Raw genomic sequence first — 20,392 nt, 5'->3', positions numbered from 1 at the left:
ATCACTCAGTATGCCAGCAAGTAAAGAGAAAGGAAATAGGTGATATTTTGTCCAGGTACTAAATGGAGAACCTTCAAATTACATAGTAATCAAGATGCAAAATGATCCTCAACGTTTTGGGATCACAAAAACGATTTGCTTTATCTCAGAGACTCTTCTCTTATAAAAACAAAGCAACAATAAGCATACAGCTTTCAGACCTCACCATCCCCCTGACACCTCCCGTGGAATTTTCTTGACAATGGGAACAATATAGTTAGTTCAAACACACTGAAGCTCCCCATGGCTGACAGAGTATCAAACATGCACACCTCTTCTTAGATATGCTTCCAACATGCGTGTATCAGAGGCTTTTCCTTTATGTGACATTGAAGTCAGGTCTGTGTCACCTGAAGTTATTCATTGGAAATGTTTACACATGTTTTGGTTCAGGTTGGCACCTGGAAATACAGTCTGCAAGCAAGCTCACAAACCTTGACTCTGACTGTCACGTCCCGCGCATCCAATGCTACCCTGCCTCCAATTACAGTGACTTCCAAAATGAACAAGGACACTGGCAAATTCCCCAGCCCTATGATAGTTTATGCAAATATTCGCCAAGGAGCCTCTCCGATTCTCAGGGCCAGTGTCACAGCCCTGATTGAATCAGAGAATGGAAAAACAGTTACCTTGGAACTACTGGATAATGGAGCAGGTAATCACCCAAGAAATTGGAAAGCATATATTTCTTTTTCCAAGAAGCAACCAGGGAATGCCAAGAGGGCACGGTCTGGTGAGGGCAGTTAGACAGGCAAGGCAGAACAGCACTGGGGTCTGGTTGGGAGAGTTCTCCATTTCCCCACAATTCCTACGTTTCAAAATGCTGGAAAATATGAAGGCTTCTGCAAGGCCCAAAACACATTAATGGCTCAAGCTCAAGGGATTCAGAGTCTCTAGGGAGTTGTCATAGGGTATTCCACAAACCCCAAAAAAAGAAAAAGAGGAAAATTCATAACTATATTGTGGTAGGTGCTTTGTATATACACATACGTACACACACATATGTGTGTATATATATATACACAAATGCATATATACAAAGACATATATAATCTTTGTTTTTACAATATCTTCACTGAGGCTTTCACATTTAGAAAGCAGCAGACATAGATTTAAGCACAGTCCTATATGATACCTGTATGTATGCAGATTCTATATTAGCTTGCCCCAAAAGTGAAAATTCTGCCCCTTATTCTTGTCTTTAAGAAGTCTATCGGGGAGAGAGAGAAAGAGAATTCTACATTTCTTTTTAGAAAAAAAACATGTCTTCTTACTGTGAAGCAAGTAATCATACTAGAACGAATCCTGTGAATGAATTTCCCACCTAAATCTACCTTGGGGAGAAGTCATGAATTTTATTAAATAACCATACAACATTTTTTTCCTCCACGGCTGCATATAGCAGTTTAATTTAGTTCAACAGATGCTTATTGGCTAGTTACCTTGTGCTGTGTTGGGTGTAACAAAGAAACGATATCATCTTAGATCTCATTTAAAAAGTCAATAATTCAAGAAGACAGAATGTATACCTAAAACCACACACACTACACACACAGCGATAAAAGAAGTAAGCCTCACCCTCAACACACCAAAATCTTAAGGTCTCTTGGAGCTAATGCTGAATTTCTTGTTGCTTTGAAAATTCTTAGCCTACATATGAGTTGGAAATATACAAATACCCTCCCAGTTACCTTTAGGATATTTATTAATTCCTTCATTCTTTATCAAGGTGCTGATGCTGCTAAGGGTGACGGTGTCTACTCAAGGTATTTCACAACTTATGACACGAATGGTAGATACAGTGTAAAAGTGCGGGCTCTGGGAGGAGTTAACGCAGTCAGACGGAGAGCGATACCCCAGCAGAGTGGAGTAATGTACATACCTGGCTGGATTGAGAATGGTAAGTAATCTGTAATAACACACCTGGCTTGTGCAAAAGGATTGGTTTCAAGAGGAAACTATTAAGGCTGTGGGGCAGAATGGTGCATGATTAAATCAGGGTTTCTCAACCTTGGCACTATTAAGATTTTGAGCCAGACAATCCTTTGTTGTGGAGCGCTATCCTGCACATTGTGGGATGTTCAGCAGCTTCCTTAACCTCTATCCATTATTTGTCGATAGCAATTCCCTAGTCATGACAATCAAAAATGTCTCCATATGTCATCCACTGTCCCTTAGGGGGGCAAACTAGCCCCCGGCTGAAAATCACTAGATAGAACACAGCTTTTGACTGCCTCACTTCAAAGCCCAGCCCTCTATCAAATACAGTATTTTGTATAATCTTTTGTACTTCACTCTCCTCAGTTGTAAAATAAGGATAATAATGGCAGTTACCTGATAGCATGGTCACAAAGAATAAATAACACATCTAACAAACTGTTACTGGTAAATAGTATTTAATAAAGGTTTTATCATTATTTTAAAAACATTCTTAATGAAGTTCTTTCCATTGACGCATTTCTAATTTATCCTAATGAATCATTTAAACAGAATTTAAAAAGCAGTAATTTAGGGTTTGTTATCTACATCAATATCATTATCCAAGTCCACTGTCTGTCTTTCCTCTTTTCTCCTCCTGCTCAGGCCAGGGAGCATAGTAGATGAATTTCATGCGGGCCAGCACACTGAGCCCATGTGTAAGCAGGTGAGAAAATTATGGCCATGAAACAGACAGTCCCATACCACTTTTGGTTACAAGCACTTGCCCTGGACTACAGAAGGAGTTGAGACCAAGTTTGTGTCCCAGTGGATTCCCGGACTAGTTTTCCACCAATCTCCACCCTGTCCTGGGTAGGCTTTTTCTTGATGTTGGTGTGGGGGAAGGAGAAGAGCTCCTTTGAGAATCTTCCCACTGTCATCTTTACTTGGCTGTGTGCTTTGTGAAGAGAGGATTCAGAGACACATGGTGTCCCTCATGCAAAGGTGATAATAGAGGGGAAATGTTTTAAAAGATGCCACTGCCTTTTTTTTCTTTTTTTTTAGACAGTCTTGCTCTGTCGCCAGGCTGGAGTGCAGTGGCATGATCTCAGCTCACTGCAACCTCCGCCTCCTGGGTTCAAGTGATTCTCCTGTCTCAGCCTCCCGAGTAGCTGGGACTACAGGTGCATGCCACCACGCCAAGTTTTACATTTTTAGTAAAGACAGGGTTTCACCATGTTGGCCAGGTTAGTCTTGATTGCTTGACCTTGTGATCTGCCCACCTCGGACTCCCAAAGTGCTGGGATTACAAGTGTGAGCCACTGCGCCCAGCCAATACCACTGCTTTTTGAGTTAGGGGAAGGAGGCAGAAGGGGACTGGTTAAGTGACTTTAAGTCTAGCCTTATCACAGCATTTTACTTACGGTAATACATTTCATTCGTGTAAGTATCCATTTTTAAAGATGGGAAAACAGAAGCTAGAGAGGTTATGGGTTCATATAACACTAATAGTGTTAGTGCCTGGCATAACAGTAGGCCATGTTCTTCCCTCTATCCCTCGATAAGCCATAATGGCAGTCTCTACTAGTGCTTTCAGTATGAACCCTGAACCTGCTAGAGCATTCACTTCATCTTTGCCAAAGACCAGATTAATGGGTATGAAGATTAAATGGTCTTTAACAGATAAAAATTTTATAAAGAGATAGAGTTTATGAGAAAACAAATTCTAAGTAACGCCATGTTAGGATCTTATGAGATATTTTTATTGAAAAGAAAAGAGAACCTGAGAACTCTATAGACTGAACAGACCAAGGTATTTTTTAAATTCCAGGATTACTTTTATACCTATCTTTGACAAGAATGTGGATGAAATTGGAATTACTACAATAACTAGATTCCCATGCATTCACTTAGAAAATCAGAAGTCTTTCAAAAGCACAAAATTTTGGAACCTCTAACATAAAACATTTCATTAAAAACTGAAATTTAATAAGAAACATGAAACACAAACATGGAGAAAGTGAAAGAAATATGCATAAACAATCAAGGCATTCTTGAAGGTCCAGTTGATTAGTTGCCAAAAAAATAGGAAAGATAATGAAACCCACACTATTATTTAGGTGGAAGACATTTCTTGAGGCAGTCTGAGGTTTAAAACAGAGTTAGTATTTAGGCCAGGCACAGTGACCTACTCTGTAATCCCAGCACTTTGGGAGGCCGAGGCAGGTGGATCACCTGAGGTCAAGAGTTCGAGACCACCCTGGCCAACATGGTAAAACCCCATCTCTACTAAAAATACAAAAAATAGCTCGGTGTGGTGACACATGCCTGTAATCCCAGCTACTCAGGAGGCTGAGGCAGGAGAATCACCTGAACCCGGGAGGCAGAGGTGGTAGTGAGCTGAGATTGCACCATTGCACTCCAGCCTGGATGACAAGAGCGAAACTTTGTCTCAAAAACATAAACAAAAGAAAGGAAAGGAGAGGAGAGGAGAGGTAAGGAAAAACAGAGGTAGTATTTAAACTGACCTTGCGGAAAGACAAGATCAGCATGGGCAAAGAGATGGGAAAAGAAACAATTTCAGGACAAATGTCATGAAAATAAATTCCAAAAGGTTATTCCACTAAATATCCAGGGAATATCTTAAGAGACAAAAAGCTGTGATTCTCTGTTTGCTCTTTTCCCTCTGATGAAACCGTATTTGGGGTCTTGTCTTCAAATTTTTAAAATTAGTTCTGTGTATGGAAGTAAAGAAGCAGAAGTGGGGAATAGGAAGAGGGTGATCCGATAATAAAACAGACAGAGGTATCACCATTTAGTGATGTTGCTTACCATATTTCGCATAATTTTTTTAATGCAGATGAAATACAATGGAATCCACCAAGACCTGAAATTGACGACGATGTTCAACACAAGCAAGTATGTTTCAGCAGAACATCCTCAGGAGGCTCATTTGTGGCTTCTGGTGTCCCAAATGCTCCCATACCTGATCTCTTCCCACCTTGCCAAATCACCGACCTGAAGGCGGAAATTCACGGGGGCAGTCTCATTAATCTGACTTGGACAGCTCCTGGGGATGATTATGACCATGGAACAGGTAAGCTGAACCTGGTGTGGACCCTGTAAAGGAGTTTACCAGTCAAGCGGAGGAGCAGAAGCGGGTGAGGGAGGCAGCCGTGTTCTGATGCTTGGGGGCAGAAGGCAGGAGGGATCTTGCTGGTCCTTAAAATGAGGGATAAATGTATTTAAAGAAGAGAGATTTAAAACCTGAAAAACTGGTATACTTTGGGAGTAAGAGGTTTCAGCCAGGAAAGGTAAACCTCGCTTAGTTTCTGAAAACTTGCCAAACTGTCCTTTGACAAACTCCATTTTCTGGGGAGCAGTGACTCCTGGAGAAGAACTAGGAATACAGCATAGATGTCTATAGAGCAGAGCTCTTTTGGAAGGAACCTCAGGTCCTACCAGACTTTCTCTTTCAAAGTGCGGTCTGCGGACTACAGCATGCGGATACCATGAACACTTGTTAGAAAGTGTTTTCAGATCTGCATTTTCAGATCCCTGGGTGATTTGTATACACATTACAGTTTGAGAAGCACTGGTGCAAACTCCCTCTATAAATAATAAAATAATAAACAGTTGTTAAACAACCTCTTCCTTCTGCCAGGCACTATGCCCAGAAATGCTGACCAAGGCTTTAAGTCATGCCCAATCCAGTTTTATGCTTATCACTGTGTCATTATATACAAAGAAGAATGTAAAAGAGATAGTGACCCTTGTAAATAGGACCATCGGTTCATTTATTTGGGAATCTTATGGGGTGATGATATAATTTCTAATAAACTTTTAAAGCTTTTTAAATATTTTTTAAAGCTCTACAGCTTAGGAAGTTTCTTTAAGATTTCAGAATTGAAGTCACATTCTTCTTTTTTTCTTTTTAGCTCACAAGTATATCATTCGAATAAGTACAAGTATTCTTGATCTCAGAGATAAGTTCAATGAATCTCTTCAAGTGAATACTACTGCTCTCATCCCAAAGGAAGCCAACTCTGAGGAAGTCTTTTTGTTTAAACCAGAAAACATTACTTTTGAAAATGGCACAGATCTTTTCATTGCTATTCAAGCTGTTGATAAGGTCGATCTAAAATCAGAAATATCCAACATTGCACGAGTATCTTTGTTTATTCCTCCACAGACTCTGCCAGAGACACCTAGTCCTGGTGAAACGTCTGCTCCTTGTCCTAATATTAGTATCAACAGCACCATTCCTGGCATTCACATTTTAAAAATTATGTGGAAGTGGATAGGAGAACTGCAGCTATCAATAGGCTAGGGCTGAATTTTTGTGAGATAAATAAAATAAATCATTCATCCTTTTTTTTTTTTGATTATAAAATGTTCTAAAATGTATTTTAGATTTCCTGTAGGGGGCGATATATTAAATGTATTTCCTGTAGGGGGCGATATACTAAATGTATTTTAGACTTCCTGTAGGGGGCGATAAAATAAAATGCTAAACAACTGGGTATATATGCATAAAAACTATCCATTCAAATCCAAAAATTTAATAATTATTGAGTCTTTTATTAATGAATTTAAATACTAGAAAGAAACAGGGCTTGCATCAATAAATGGAAGTATGTTTTTATTTGTTTTAAGGAGCTTTGCCCCTTAAAAACAACATGTAATTGCATAAATCTAACAGAGTTGCTAAAAGTTGTTTGGTTTCTTTTGGTGAAGAAAAGACCAAACTAAATTATTTAAATATAAAAGTCGTGATTTGTTATGTAGGGGTTTTGGACCAGCATCACCAGGAACATGTCTTATTTTCTCTAAATTTGAGCAATGGTGCATTTAAGGAAGTGATGGCATTGAAGAAAGAAAGAACAGCATAGTGAAAGTTCTCTAGGCACAGAAATGAATGTTATGTGCATGAAATTACAAGAGTTAACGATGCTTTAAGCCATGGCAGTGGGGATAAGGTGGGAAAGACAGTTTCAGGCCAGGTGTGAAGGGAAAGTGATTGAGAAAAAAATATTTATTGCGTACTTTGTCCAAGGGCCCTTCTAATGCCTTATATGCATTACTTTATTTAATGTAATTCAGTTCTTTCAACAAATGTATACCAGCTGCTTATTATTTTCCAGGCCAATGCTAGGTTCTAAGGATAGAAAGATAAGTAAGCATTGGACTTTTTCCTGTACACTAAAAAGAGCATTTGAGGATTTATTTTTGAAGTCAGGAGGCAGATATGCTTGAGAAGGGGATCTTTGAGAACCACATGAAGGCCTTAATAAGCGTGAGAAAGGCGGGTAGCATGACAGATGAAAGGGGAAGGAGAAGAGGAAAAAGGGCTGCAAGTGTAGGCCTAGCAGTCTGGCAGTCCTCGTGAAGGACTAGTCACAGATTCCAGTGCCTGCAGGAGTAGATATTCCTGTGAAAATTGTTTCGAGTTCTCAGTTATTAGCACAATGAGTTCAAGATGTGGGTGGCTTTCTTTATGATTGAAAACAAAATATCTAGCATATCGTTTTTGTGTCAACCCAAATTTCTTTATGTGTAGACCTTTCTTATTTCAAAACCAGATTTGAGGCATCTTAGTGATACATGCAATAAACATAAAAATAAAGAAATAAAATATATAATAAAAACTGGAAGAAGTGGTCAGCTATAAACCTATAAAGAATGCATGGGGGGAAAAAAACTAAAGGAAAAATCACCACATCGAATGTCTAATACAATGTTCTGTACAATTGCTACAGCCAAGTCACATATTTCACTTTGTGGCAAGTAGGCAGGACAAATGAGGCGTATATAGTAACAAGATTAACAGAGTCTATAGTGAAAAGCAAGCCAGAAGCAGCTCAGGAGAAGCATGGTTCTTCCTAGTCATGAGACCCAGGAGAAGTTTTATCTATGGATCCTCAGTTTATTAGGGCACTGTGATGTTAAGGGCTGCAGCAGCATCCTTACAGTAATCATAACAACAAGTTTAATATAGTGTTAATTACATCCTTCACAGTAAGCCAGAGGAGCAACACCACAGCACTGTTCAGGAAAGGCAATTATACAGGGACCCCAAAAATGCGGGCCTAGCAATTAGCTCTTGAGCTTGCCCCAGAGGTAAAATTTGGAGTGAATGGGTTGCATGTCCTTCAGGCTGTTTCCTAGGACCCATGTCTCTTACATACAAATTTGTTATAAAAACTGAACAGTAGAGAGTTCCAAGACTATGAAGACCCTGATGTTCCCAAAGTCAGTACTGTTTATTGAGGGCACAACCAGTTGCTTTGCCAGCCAAATGGTCACAGGGTTGTTGGGGGTGCATGGCAATATATTCAAGCTTGTGTACAAGGCATTTGAGGTTGGGGGCATGGAAAAATACTGAGGCACTGTGTGTATGATATTTGTGCATGGGAATGTAACTCCTTGACCCTGAAAACAGAACAAGGAATGGAGTGTGTCATAAGAAACGCTGAAAACAGCCTCCCGAGAATGCAGTTTGGGAGCTTTTACAAGGCCATAGGTGCCTCGTGCCCCGACCTCAAAAGGCCATCTAGTGGATGTTTGTAGTTTAACAAGCCCTTTCAATAAATACTTGGCAGATAGATTCTGGGGTGACACTCTCTTTCAGAAGAGTGGTCCCCCGCTCCGCTCAGCTGGAATCGTCTGATAACTCATTCTTGGTGTTCACTGCAAGCTATAAGCTCTGCAAGGGTCAGTTTGGAGTCCTCTTCTGAATGTTACAAAACCAAACCAAGCACATACCTGATGAGAAGGCCACTTACCTGCCCCATGTGACAAATGAGTCTGAGGTCCCAACTTCATAGAACGTGGTTGCCATGGGTCTCGCCTGGAAAATTTCCAATAAGTCACTCACTGAGATTTTAATTTCCCATTTAGGTGAACTCAGAGAAATGTAGCATGGGATATAGTAGTAACCTGCAGAGAGGCTTACCATGTGACTTCGGAGAAGAAGAGATAAATGTCATCATGTAGATAAGATAGAAAATAGAGAACAACAAAGAAAAAGCATTCTTATGTACTCTGGGTTATAGGAAAGTTTATTGCAAAATGGATCTGTATTGTCACAGGAGATAAAATAAGCCAAATTTTTGCCTTATGCCGTCATTGACTCGCAATGGCCTTAGTTTCTTTAGTTTCTGATAAGCCAATTGAGTGAGTGAGTAAATCTGGTAAATCTGTCCCAGACATTGGTACTTCTCTTAATATCCAAGTATCCAGCATCAAAAGAGGGTAGGGAGAAATATTCTCCAAGCTCCCCTTTGCAACTTCCAAGCTAGGCTGTTACCCCTATGATCTAATGTGGTTTGTTTAAAGCCTCCATCCTATGTCATTGATCTATGCTGGTTTTCATCCCTTCTCTTCACTGTTACCTACCATCCTCACCCAAGCTAGACACAACACTCTTCCCCCTTCACCTCTTAAAATCACTCCGAGTGGGGTCAGAATCTATATGAATGAGTCAATTCATATCTCAGCCTCAAAAGTCCTTGATTGTCAGCCCACTTCCACTAAAATTTAGCAAACTATTGGTTTGAATAATAAAACTGTCTCTTTATAAGTAAAAAATTCGAGTACTGGCAATTCCATGTGGTTTGACCAAGTACAGCTAAGGCCGCATTTTGACCTAGTAATGACCTGAAACAACTCCACCTGTGAAATCTTAAAATCCAGTATCCTATTCTGGCCACAACCTCCTAACCCTCTGTGCTGTTCACTTCCTACCCCACTGAACTGATATCGTAATTTCATGATGACTGTCATCACTTGATTGTTTCTTTTCACCTGGTCCATTATCTTTTTCTTTATATGGCCCCTATATGCCTTGGGGTGTCACTTCAAGTTCTCCTTTGACAATTCCTTCAACTCCCACATCTACTTACCCTCTTAACACACCTGCCCTGAAATCCTCTAGCTTTGCATTTAGCATATTGTCTGTGTGATTGAGACATTTATTTATCTATTCAGCAAATATTTTTAAAGTACCCACATTGTATTCCAAGTTCCATGTTAGACACTAAGATTACAATGGGTAATAAGCTATATGGTTTCTGCCAACTAAAGTACAATGAAGCCAACAGACACTTAACAATGCTCAGATCTATAAGGAACTTAAATTTACAAGAGAAAAACAAACAACCCCTTTAAAAAGTGGGCAAAGAACATAAACAGACACTTCTCAAAAGAAGACATACATGCAGCCAACAAGCATATGAAGAAATGCCCAACATCACTAATTATTAGAGAAATGTAAATCAAAACCACAATGAGATACCACCTCAGACAAGTCAGAATGGCTATTTTTAAAAAGTCAAAAAATAACAGATGCTGGCAAGATTGCAGAGAAAAGGGGGACACTTATACATTGTTGGTGGGAGTGTAAATTAGTTCAACCATTGTGGAAAGCAGTATGGTGATTCCTCAAAGAGCTGAAAGCAGAACTACATTTGACCCAGCAAACCCATTACTGGGTTACTGGGTATATACCCAGAGAAACATAAATCATTCTACCATAAAGACACACACATGTGAATGTTAACTCCACCACTATTCATAATAGCAAAGACATGGAATCCACCTAAATTCCCATCAATGATAGACTGGATAAAGAAAATGTGGTGCATATACACCGTGGAATACTATGCAGCCACAAAAAAAGAACAAGATCTTGTCTTTTGTGGGAACATGGATGGAGCTGGAGGTTATTATCCTTAGCAAACTAATGCAGGAACAGAAAACCAAATACACATGTTCTCAATTATAAGTGGGAGCTAAATGATGAGAACTCGTGAACATAAAGAAGAGAACTACAGATACTGGGGTCTACTTAAGGATGGAGGGTGAGAGGAGGGAAAGGAGAAGAAAAAATAACTATTGTCCTCTGGTCTTTATACCTGGGTGATGAAATAATCTGTACAACAAACCCTCATGACACAAGTTTACCTATGTAACAAACCTTCACATGTACCCCCAAACCTAAAATAAAAGTTAAAAACAAACAAACAAACAAACAAAGCAATGCACGGTATGTAGGGTCTATTTCAGGGGAAGCACATATTATAGGAACTCATGCTATATATACCTAATCCACATGAGGTATCTGCCAGAGAAAGTGATCCTTTTACTTTAATGGTGTCTGGGTATATGTATAAAATAAGAAGAGAAAAGCAAGAGGAAGAAATGAAGCAAAATAACCCTAATCAAACCTCTTTTTTCCCAAATATTACTACATCTTGGAATTAGTCATACTGGGCAAAATCTACTTCCAGGTATACTCTGGAATTCCTCTAGGGATCAAATTCTTTTCTAATTAATTTTTTGTTGGATATTGGCAAGTTATAATTATATATATTTTATGAGGTACAAAATGATTCTGATATATATATATACACATACACACACACACACAATATGGAATGATTGAACCCAATTAATTAAGAAATCCATCACCTTAAATTCTTATCATTTATTCCTCCTGTCTGGCTGAAACATTATATACTTTGACCAGCATCTCCCCATTCCCCTAACTCTCCAGCCTCTGTTAATCCCCATTCTACTCTGTTTCTATGTGTTCAATTTTTCTGGCTTCCACATATAGATGAGAACATAAGGCATTTGTCTTTTGTGCCTGGCTTATTTCACTTAGAATAATGTCCTTCTGGTTCATCCATGTTGTCACAACATAATCTCTTTTTTTAAGGCTGAATAGTATTCCACTGTGTGAATATATAGATATGTGGTGTACATATATATATACAACTGTATATGTATGTATATACAAATACACATACATTCATCCAAATGATGGATGGATAAAGAAAATGTTCTATATATGGATGGACACTTAGATTGATTCCATAACTTGGCTATTGTGACTGATGCTGTAATGAACATGGAAGTACAAATATTTCTTCAACATAGTGATTTAAAAACTTTTGAATAGGGCCGGGCGCGGTGGCTCAAGCCTGTAATCCCAGCACTTTGGGAGGCCGAGACGGGTGGATCACGAGGTCAGGAGATCGAGACCATCCTGGCGAACATGGTGAAACCCTGTCTCTACTAAAAAATACAAAAAACTAGCCGGGCGAGGTGGCGGGCGCCTGTAGTCCCAGCTACTCGGGAGGCTGTGGCAGGAGAATGGCGTGAATCTGGGAGGCGGAGCTTGCAGTGAGCTGAGATCTGGCCACTGCACTCCAGCCTGGGCGACAGAGTGAGACTCCGTTTCAAAAAAAAAAAACTTTTGAATATGTACCCAGAAGAGGAATTGGTGGGTTATATGGTAATTTAGTCTTTTAAGAGACCTCGATACTATTTTCCATAATTGCTGTCTTAGCTTACATTCCCACCAACAGTATACTAGGTTCCCCATTCTCTACATCCTCGCCAACAACTGTTTTTTGTCTTTATTATAATTGCCATTCTGATAGGTATTAAGTGATATCTCATTGTGGTTTTAATTTGCATTTCCCCAGTGATGTTGACCAGTTTTCTCACGTATTATTGACTATTTCTTGTCCTCTGTGTTACCTCAGCCCATTTATTGAGTGATCCAAAAGACTGCCAGTTTTTAGTGGGGTCCAGAACAGAAGACTTTGCAACAGGTCCAGGCTGCTGTGCAAGCTGCTCTGCCACTTGGGCCATATGACCAGCAAATCCAATGGTGCTTGAGGTGTCAGTGGCAGATAGGGATGCTATTTGGAGCCTTTTGCAGGCCCCCATAGGTGAATCACAGTGGAGGCCTCTAGGATTTTGGAGCAAGGCCCAGACATCTTCTGCAGATAACTACTCGCCTTCTGAGAGACAGTTCTTGGCCTGTTACTTGGCTTTGGTGGAAACTGAACATTTGACTATGGGTCATGAAGTCACCATGCTCTCTGAACTGCCTATCATGAACTGGGTGCTTTCTGATCCATCTAGTTATAAAGTGGATCATGCGCAGCAGCATTCCATCATCAAATGGAGGTGGTATATAATGTGATCTGGCTCGAGTAGGTCCTGAAGGCACAAGTAAGTTACATGAGGAAGTGGTTCAAATGCCCATGGTCTCCACTCCTGCCACCTTGCCTTCTCTCCTCCAGCCTGCACCAATGGCCTCATGGGGAGTTCCCTATGGTCAACTGACAGAGGAAGAGAAGACTAGGGCCTAGTTCACAGATGATTCTGCACAATATGCAGGCACTACCTGAAAGTGGACAGCTGCAGCAATACAGCCCCTTTCTAGGACATCCTTGAAAGATGGTGAAGGGAAATCTTCTCAGTAGGCAGAACTTCCAGCAGTTCACCTGGTTGTGCACTTTGCTTGAAATTAGAGATGGCCAGATGTGCAATTATATACTGATTTATGGGCTGGAGCCAATGGTTTGGCTGGATGGTCAGGGACTTGGAAGAAGTATGATTGGAAAATTGATGACAAAGAAATCTGGGGAAGAGGTTTGTGGATAGACTTCTCTGAGTGGTCAAAAACTGAAGACATTTGTATCCCATGTGAGTGCTCACCAATGGGTGACCTCAGCAGAGGAGGATTTTAATAATCAAGTGGACCAGGTGACCCATTCTGTGGACACCACTCAGCCTCTTTCCCCAGTCACCCCTGTCATCGTCCAGTGGACCCATGAACAAAGTGGCCATGGTGGCAAGGATGGAGGTTACTCATGGGCTCAGCAACATGGACTTCCATTCACCAAGACTGACCTGGCTATGGTCATTACTGAGTGCCCAATTTGCCAGCAGAAGAGACCCACATTGAACCCTCCATATGTGAATGGCACCATTCCTTGGGGTGATCAGCCAGCTATCTGGTGGCAGATTGATGATACTGGACCTCTTCCATCATGGAACGGGCAGAGGTTTGTCCTCACTGGATAGAATAAGTGTCTATCTGGAATAGACACTTACTCCGGATATGGGTTTGCCTATCCTACATGAACTGCTTCTGCCAAGACTACATCCATGGACTCACAGAATGCCTTATCCACCGTTGTTATATTCCACACAGCATTGCCTCTGACCAAGGTACTCATTTTACAGTCAAAGAAGTATGGCAGTGGGCTCATGCTTATGGAATTCACTGTTCTTACCATGTTTCCCAGCATTCTGAAGCAGCTGGATTGATAAAACGGTGGAAAGGCCTTTTGAAGTCAAAATTACAAAGCCAACTAGGTGACAATACTTTACAGGGCTGAGGCAAAGGTCTCCAGAAGGCCGTATATGCTCCGAATCAGCATCCAACATATGGTACTGATGTTCCCATGGGTCCAGGAATCAAGGGGTGGAAGTGGAAGTTGCACCGCTCACCATCACCCCTAGTGATTCACTAGCAAAATTTTTGTTTCCTGTTCTCATGACATTACATTCTACTGGCCTCGAGGTCTTAGTTCCAGAGGGAGGAATGCTGCCACCAGGAGACACAATGATTCAATTAAACTGGAAGTTAAGATTGCCACCTGGACACTTTGGGCCCCTCCTACCTTTAAGTCAACAGGCTAAGAAGGGAGTTACAGTGTTGGCTGGGGTGATTGACCCAGACTATCAAGATGAAATCAGTCCACCACTCCACAACAGAGGTAAGGAAGAATATGCATGGAATACAGGAGATCCATTAGGGCGTCTCTTAGTATTACTATGCCCTGTGATTAAGGTCAATGGGAAAGTACAACAGCCCAATCCAGGCAGGACTACAAATGGCCCAGGCCCTTCAGGAATAAAGGGTTGGGTCACTCCACTAGGGAAAAAACCATGCCTGCTGAGGTGCTTGCTGAAAGCAAATGGGATACAAAATGGGTAATAGAACAAGGTAGTCATCGATATCAGCTACCATGACAGGACCAGCTGTAGAAACAAGGACTGTAATTGTCATGAGTATTTCCTCCTTCTTTTGTTAAAAACATGTTTGTACATGTATACACTCACACCAAGAAAATATCTTCATTTTACTTCCTTTCTCCTTTATCATGTGACATAAGATTTATTGACTTCACATCAGCATTTAAGTATCATTAACTTTGTGTAATAGCATTTGGGTTGGGGATTGGTGCATTTCGATTGTATGAAGGACAGTTGTATTATGTTAGGCATAATCATGACCTTATTATTATCTCTATTTGAAGATTATGTGTGATCTTAGGAGATGTATATGCGTTCAAGTTGACAAGGGATGGTTAATACTGAATGTCAACTTGATTCAATTGGAGGATACAAAGTATTGATCCTGGGTGTGTCCCTGAGGGTGTTGCCAAAGGAGATTAACATTTGAGTCAGTGAGCTGGGGAAGGCAGACCCACCCTCAATCTGGGTGGGCACAATCTAATCAGCTGCCAGTGCAGGTAGAACACAAGCAGGCAGAAAAATGTGAAAAGAAAGACTGGCCTAGCCTCTCAGCCTACATCTTTCTCGTGTGCTGGATGCTTCCTGCCCTTGAACATCAAACTCAAAGTTCTTCAGTTTTGGAACTTGGACTGGCCCTCCTTGCTACTCAGCCTGGAGATTGTGGGACCTTGTGATTGTGTGAGTTAATACTTAATAAAATCCCCTTTATATATTCCATTAGCTCTGTCCCTCTAGAGAACCCTGACTAATACATCCTCTTTTGAGAAATGTCTATTTAGGCCCTTTGCTTATCTTTTAATCAGGTCATTTTCTTGTTATTGAGTTGTCTGAGTTCCTTCCATATTTTAGATATTCTCTCTTTATTAGATATATGGCCTTGCAAATATTTCCTCCCGTTTCACAGGTTGCCTATTCACTGTGTTATTTGTTTCCTTTGCTGTGCAGGAGCTTTTTCGTTTGATGTAATCCCATTTGTCTATTTTTGTTTTGTTGCCTGAGCTTTTGGAGTCGAATCCAAAAAAATCATTGCCCAGAACAATAACAAATATAAAGAAAATATAAGCACTATAATCTTTAAATTATACTTTAAAAATACACCTGACATATGGCCTCAATAGATTTTCATTGCCTCCAAGTAATTCTACAGTTTCAGACTTTTAAAGAAATGCCAAAATCTTTCCCAAAAAAATGTGTTAGAGTGATTCATTAAACTAAGAAAGAGAAGACAAATCAACAAAGCAGTGTTCAAGGAGGCTTACAGTAAAATTTCACATAGACAGTAACATTTAACAACCCAGGTGAGAACTAAATAATGACAAGAAAGTTATTCAATTAAAAAGCCCAAGCAATGCATAGTTATTGTATTTGAGAAAAATCTATTTAACTGAGTTCCTGAGCCCACATGCCAAAAGGAAAACATGTTAAATGGTTCTTCCTAATCTATTTTAGCTGTTTCTAGAGATAAACCTTTTCCTAAATTTCAAAGAAGTTCAGAATTCTTAACGGGGAGGGGAGACTAAAAAAGAGTGATGACCTGTACAACGGACAGCACAATTCAAACTCCAGAAGGCACATTGAGTTCATGTGTGATTCAGGCAGGCACAGGAATTCACTACTCCTACTCATAGGGCATGGAAGTGGGACCCCAGGCAGCACTTTAAGGATCCAGGCAATCAGTCCATGAAGAGAAAGATCTCCCTCCTCAGATACAATCTGAGCGTTGGAAAGCAAAATACTACCACCATCATCACACCAACTGGAGGGGGGAAGTGCAGGGGGAGGGAGAGGTGAGCAAAACTCAGAGCCTTGACCGAGAAGAAAATGGTGTGATATTATTATCATTATCATTAATTATTGTATCTGATAATGATAACAGCTACCATTTCCTGGTTTTTGTTTTGCTTTGTTTTGTTTTACTGAGTGCCAGACACTAAGTGCTTTCCATATTCACATCTAGGCCTTCCACTAATATTTGAGTGTCCTGAGGCAAGAGGACAAATGTAGATCCAGATACCATGTGTCTAAATATGCAAACATTATAAATCAGGCCTACAAGTTGTTACAGTGTGTTATCTCCTATCTTGACAAATATACCTTCATAATGATTTGGAAGGCCAGGTTCAAATTTAAAATTCTTGGAAACCTCTTAGTGTGATGGTGGGACATGACAACTCAGAAACAGATGGGGCCATGGTTCACCCTCTTCCTATCTTTCTCCATCCCACAGTCCAAACCCCAACGGGCCTCATGCATATGGGTGTGGCCTCATCAGCTCATACACCATATCAGTAGCCACCTTTTTCCATCTTTCCAACCTGGAAGTATACATACCTTTGTCACAATCTTCCTTAGGAAGAACCGGCCCTGGCACCCAAGTCAGTTCTGGCACACACAGACCATGGAAGGAGGATGAGTCACTTGTCAGGGAATTTCAGTTTGGGTATGTTATGCATGTTCTAGAAATGTGGGGCTCTGGGAGGACACACACTGGGTGTCACAACCCCTCGGTCCTGTGGACTCTCCACTCCATCGGAAGAGGACAGGGCTTATTACATAATTTTGGGAAGCCAGTACAAAATGAAAATGAAGGACCAAGGCCTTATTCAAACATCAGGAAAAAAAGTGTTATTAAAGTTAGTAAAATACAAAGCTTTTTTCTTTCTTCCACAGTGCATCTCAGCTTGTCATGGTTTTTTTTTTTTTTTTTTGTCATTTAATGTTCTACACAAAGAAAAATTATAACTCTAAAGTATTCACATGAATTTCACCATGCATCTACATTGTGGTGCCAGTTTTAAACACAAATGTAAGAACTTTTAACTTGTATATTGAATACACAATTTGTATTTTGTAGCTTGTACATGCATACTTACTTTGTTTAGTCAAAACAATGAAAATACTGCATAAAACTGGCTCAAGTGTTTTTATTTCACTTAGTATGTTCACATTCTATCAACACACTCTACCTTCAGCTGACTGATGAATAAGAAAAGACTGAAAGGAAAAGGAAATATGGGCTGCTTCATCTTCTTCCTTCTATGTCATCATTTTCAGCATAAGTAATTGGCAAATACAGGGAAGTAACACAAATAAGAAAGGATAGGTAGAATCGCGTGGTCATTTATGTTTCTTAGAATGTCATTGCTTTCTTTCTGTGTTGGAAGAAAGTTCTGATTTGAACTGAAAGTGTGGTCTGAAGATGTCAGGGCACCTGCTTACTCAGTCCTAGAAATGGCATGCTTATCTGGTACTTTGAGTCTCACTGATTTTCCATGCATTCTAGGTCTACCCAAATTCTTTGTACATGAGCCATCAGGAACCTGTATGCAAATGGCACAGTACGGAATGGCAAATATGCATATTACACCTATCTCCACTAGTTACACACGTTCTCTATTGTCCCATCAGAGTTCCCTTATAAAACACAAATTCAAAGATAAAATTATTAAGAATTTTAAGACACCTGAAGCAGAGGAATAAACCAAGCACAGGACCCCTTGAGTGCAGGGCCATAAGTGACTACACAGGACTCTCATGCCCTTGAAACTGGCCCTGGGCCCACTAAGGGGAAGAAATGTCTTATCAAAAGGCTGTGTAGATGGACAACTAAGACTGAAAGTTAAATAATCTGCCTGCAAACTCATTTGGTAAGTGACTTAAGCAGTATGTAAATCAGAGTTAGTCTGACTCTGGAAGCCAATCTCCTTCACCAGTTTATTATATTTCCTATTGAAAGAAGCTTAGTTGCATGAACTGAGCCAACACTGTACAAGTCTCAGATGTTCAACAGCTTTAGTCCCTATAGCCAAGAAGCATTTTCAGGTTAATTCATTGGCAGGCTCACTCCAGAAACACAGTCGCAATTATATTAATGCTATTCACAAGACATTATTTGCTGGATGAAGAAAGAAGTGGAAAAGCTACTTTCCTTACAGCAGTAACAGAATACTTAGAATAATAACAAAATACTTATTATTGCTTAGTAATAATACTAAGAATTGCTACTATTTACTAAGCACTTTCCATGTGTCAAGCACTACTCTAAGAGCTTCCGCTGTATTATCTCATTTTTCTTCACAGAAACCCTAGGTCAATGATAGTATTATCTGTATTTACAAATCAGGAAGCTGAGGCAAAGAGTGGTTCAACAAGTTGAGTAAGGTCATATGGCCAGTTAGTGACAAAGCACTAGGTTAGTTGAGCCCAGACAGCTTTGCTACTTTGAACCGTCTCTCTCTACGCATGGATCCATCTCTGTGCTAGTGAGCTCTATCTGCAGGCAGATAGAACTAAAGCAATTGACCCAGACAAGATAATCTGTAAATATTTCTAGAGTAATAGTACAAGTAACTTCAGGAACATTTTAGTTTATCTGATGAACATCTAACATTAGTCATTTTTTTTTCTTGCATTTTACTTTTCAGAAAATAATTTGTAATGCTTTCATTAAAGATCTAACTTTTTGTTGTGTAGCCAAAGTCCCATATGCAGGAAATATTTTGTATTTAATTCAATGTCCTGTGTATCTTCCTTACCTATATTTCCAGGAACCAGGAAATCAGGGGAAATTCCTATGGATTCAGGGAGGAACTGTTACAAGGGACTATTCTCAACATAACTATCAACTTTGGAATTTTTATGACTGTGCATCCATCAAATTTACTAACTTAAAGTATGTAGTTAATGGCCTAGCTTGCTTGTCTGTTTTGTTTTTCTGTTTTAACACCGGATAAGGTGTGTCAATGAAATTTGCTAATTTAACACAGTTGACATAGTTGTCTAGTGAGTTGGAGTTTTTTGTTTTGTTGTTCTGTTTTACTGCTGAATAGATTCTTAAATTAGGAGAACTGGCATCTTACTAATCTTTGTCACTGTGGGTTAGAGGGTTTGAGAATCTAGTGAGACTTTGAATCAGAATCCCAAAAGTGGTTTTAGATGCTTTAAATTCTTACCACTTTTCTATTTTTTTTTTTTTTTAAATAATAGAGACCGGGATCTTGCTATGTTGCCCCAGGCTGGTCTCGAACTCCTGACCTCAAGTGATCCTCCCACCTCAGCTTCCCAAAATGCCGAGACTACAAGTATAAGCCACCTTACCCAGCCCATTCTCTTGAAAGAAAAAAAAAAAAAAATCACCACTTGAAATGATTTAAACCATTCACCAATAAAAAGCTACTATAGAAAAAACATCTATCATATTTTAATTTAATTCATCAACAATATGTGACATAAACAATTCTGTGTAAAAAGTCAATATTCTTTGGAACTGTCCTTTAATCCTTTGGGAATCTGTTGTAATCAGCCTTCATTTTGACTAATAGCAAAGACACAATCTGATTTTTTAAAGCTCTGATATGCAGAGAAGATAAAGAGAATAGTTGATTCTTGAAAATGTTTTTGCTCCACTCAACCAAAGAACAAATTATTTACCGTCAAAAAGCATTTTCTAGACTTTACCTGGAATAAGCTAGAAAAAAGGATTGGTAAATTTAAGAAACTTTTCTTTCTTTCTTTCTTTCTTTCTTTCTTTCTTTCTTTCTTTCTTTCTTTCTTTCTTTCTATCTTTCTTTCTTTCTTTCTTTCTTTCTTT

General features: G+C 39.7%; 1 protein-coding gene across 1 annotated transcript in view; it reads left to right on the top strand.

Moving 5' to 3' along the window:
* LOC105521778 (calcium-activated chloride channel regulator 1) overlaps positions 1-6,508 on the top strand; it is a 33,840-nt gene extending 27,332 nt beyond the window's left edge. Inside the window, exons 11-14 of the mRNA XM_011956088.1 lie at positions 433-694; positions 1,769-1,939; positions 4,817-5,053; positions 5,895-6,508. Coding sequence (XP_011811478.1) covers positions 433-694; positions 1,769-1,939; positions 4,817-5,053; positions 5,895-6,286 — 1,062 coding nt within the window. The 3' untranslated portion in view covers positions 6,287-6,508. The remainder of the gene's footprint in view (positions 1-432; positions 695-1,768; positions 1,940-4,816; positions 5,054-5,894) is intronic.
* The last annotated feature ends 13,884 nt before the right edge of the window (positions 6,509-20,392 follow it).

Source organism: Colobus angolensis, unplaced genomic scaffold, assembly GCF_000951035.1.
Source record: "Colobus angolensis palliatus isolate OR3802 unplaced genomic scaffold, Cang.pa_1.0 Scaffold41, whole genome shotgun sequence".
In the NCBI taxonomy this organism is placed as follows: Eukaryota; Metazoa; Chordata; class Mammalia; order Primates; family Cercopithecidae; genus Colobus; species Colobus angolensis.
This window is presented reverse-complemented; position numbering and strand designations above follow the sequence as displayed.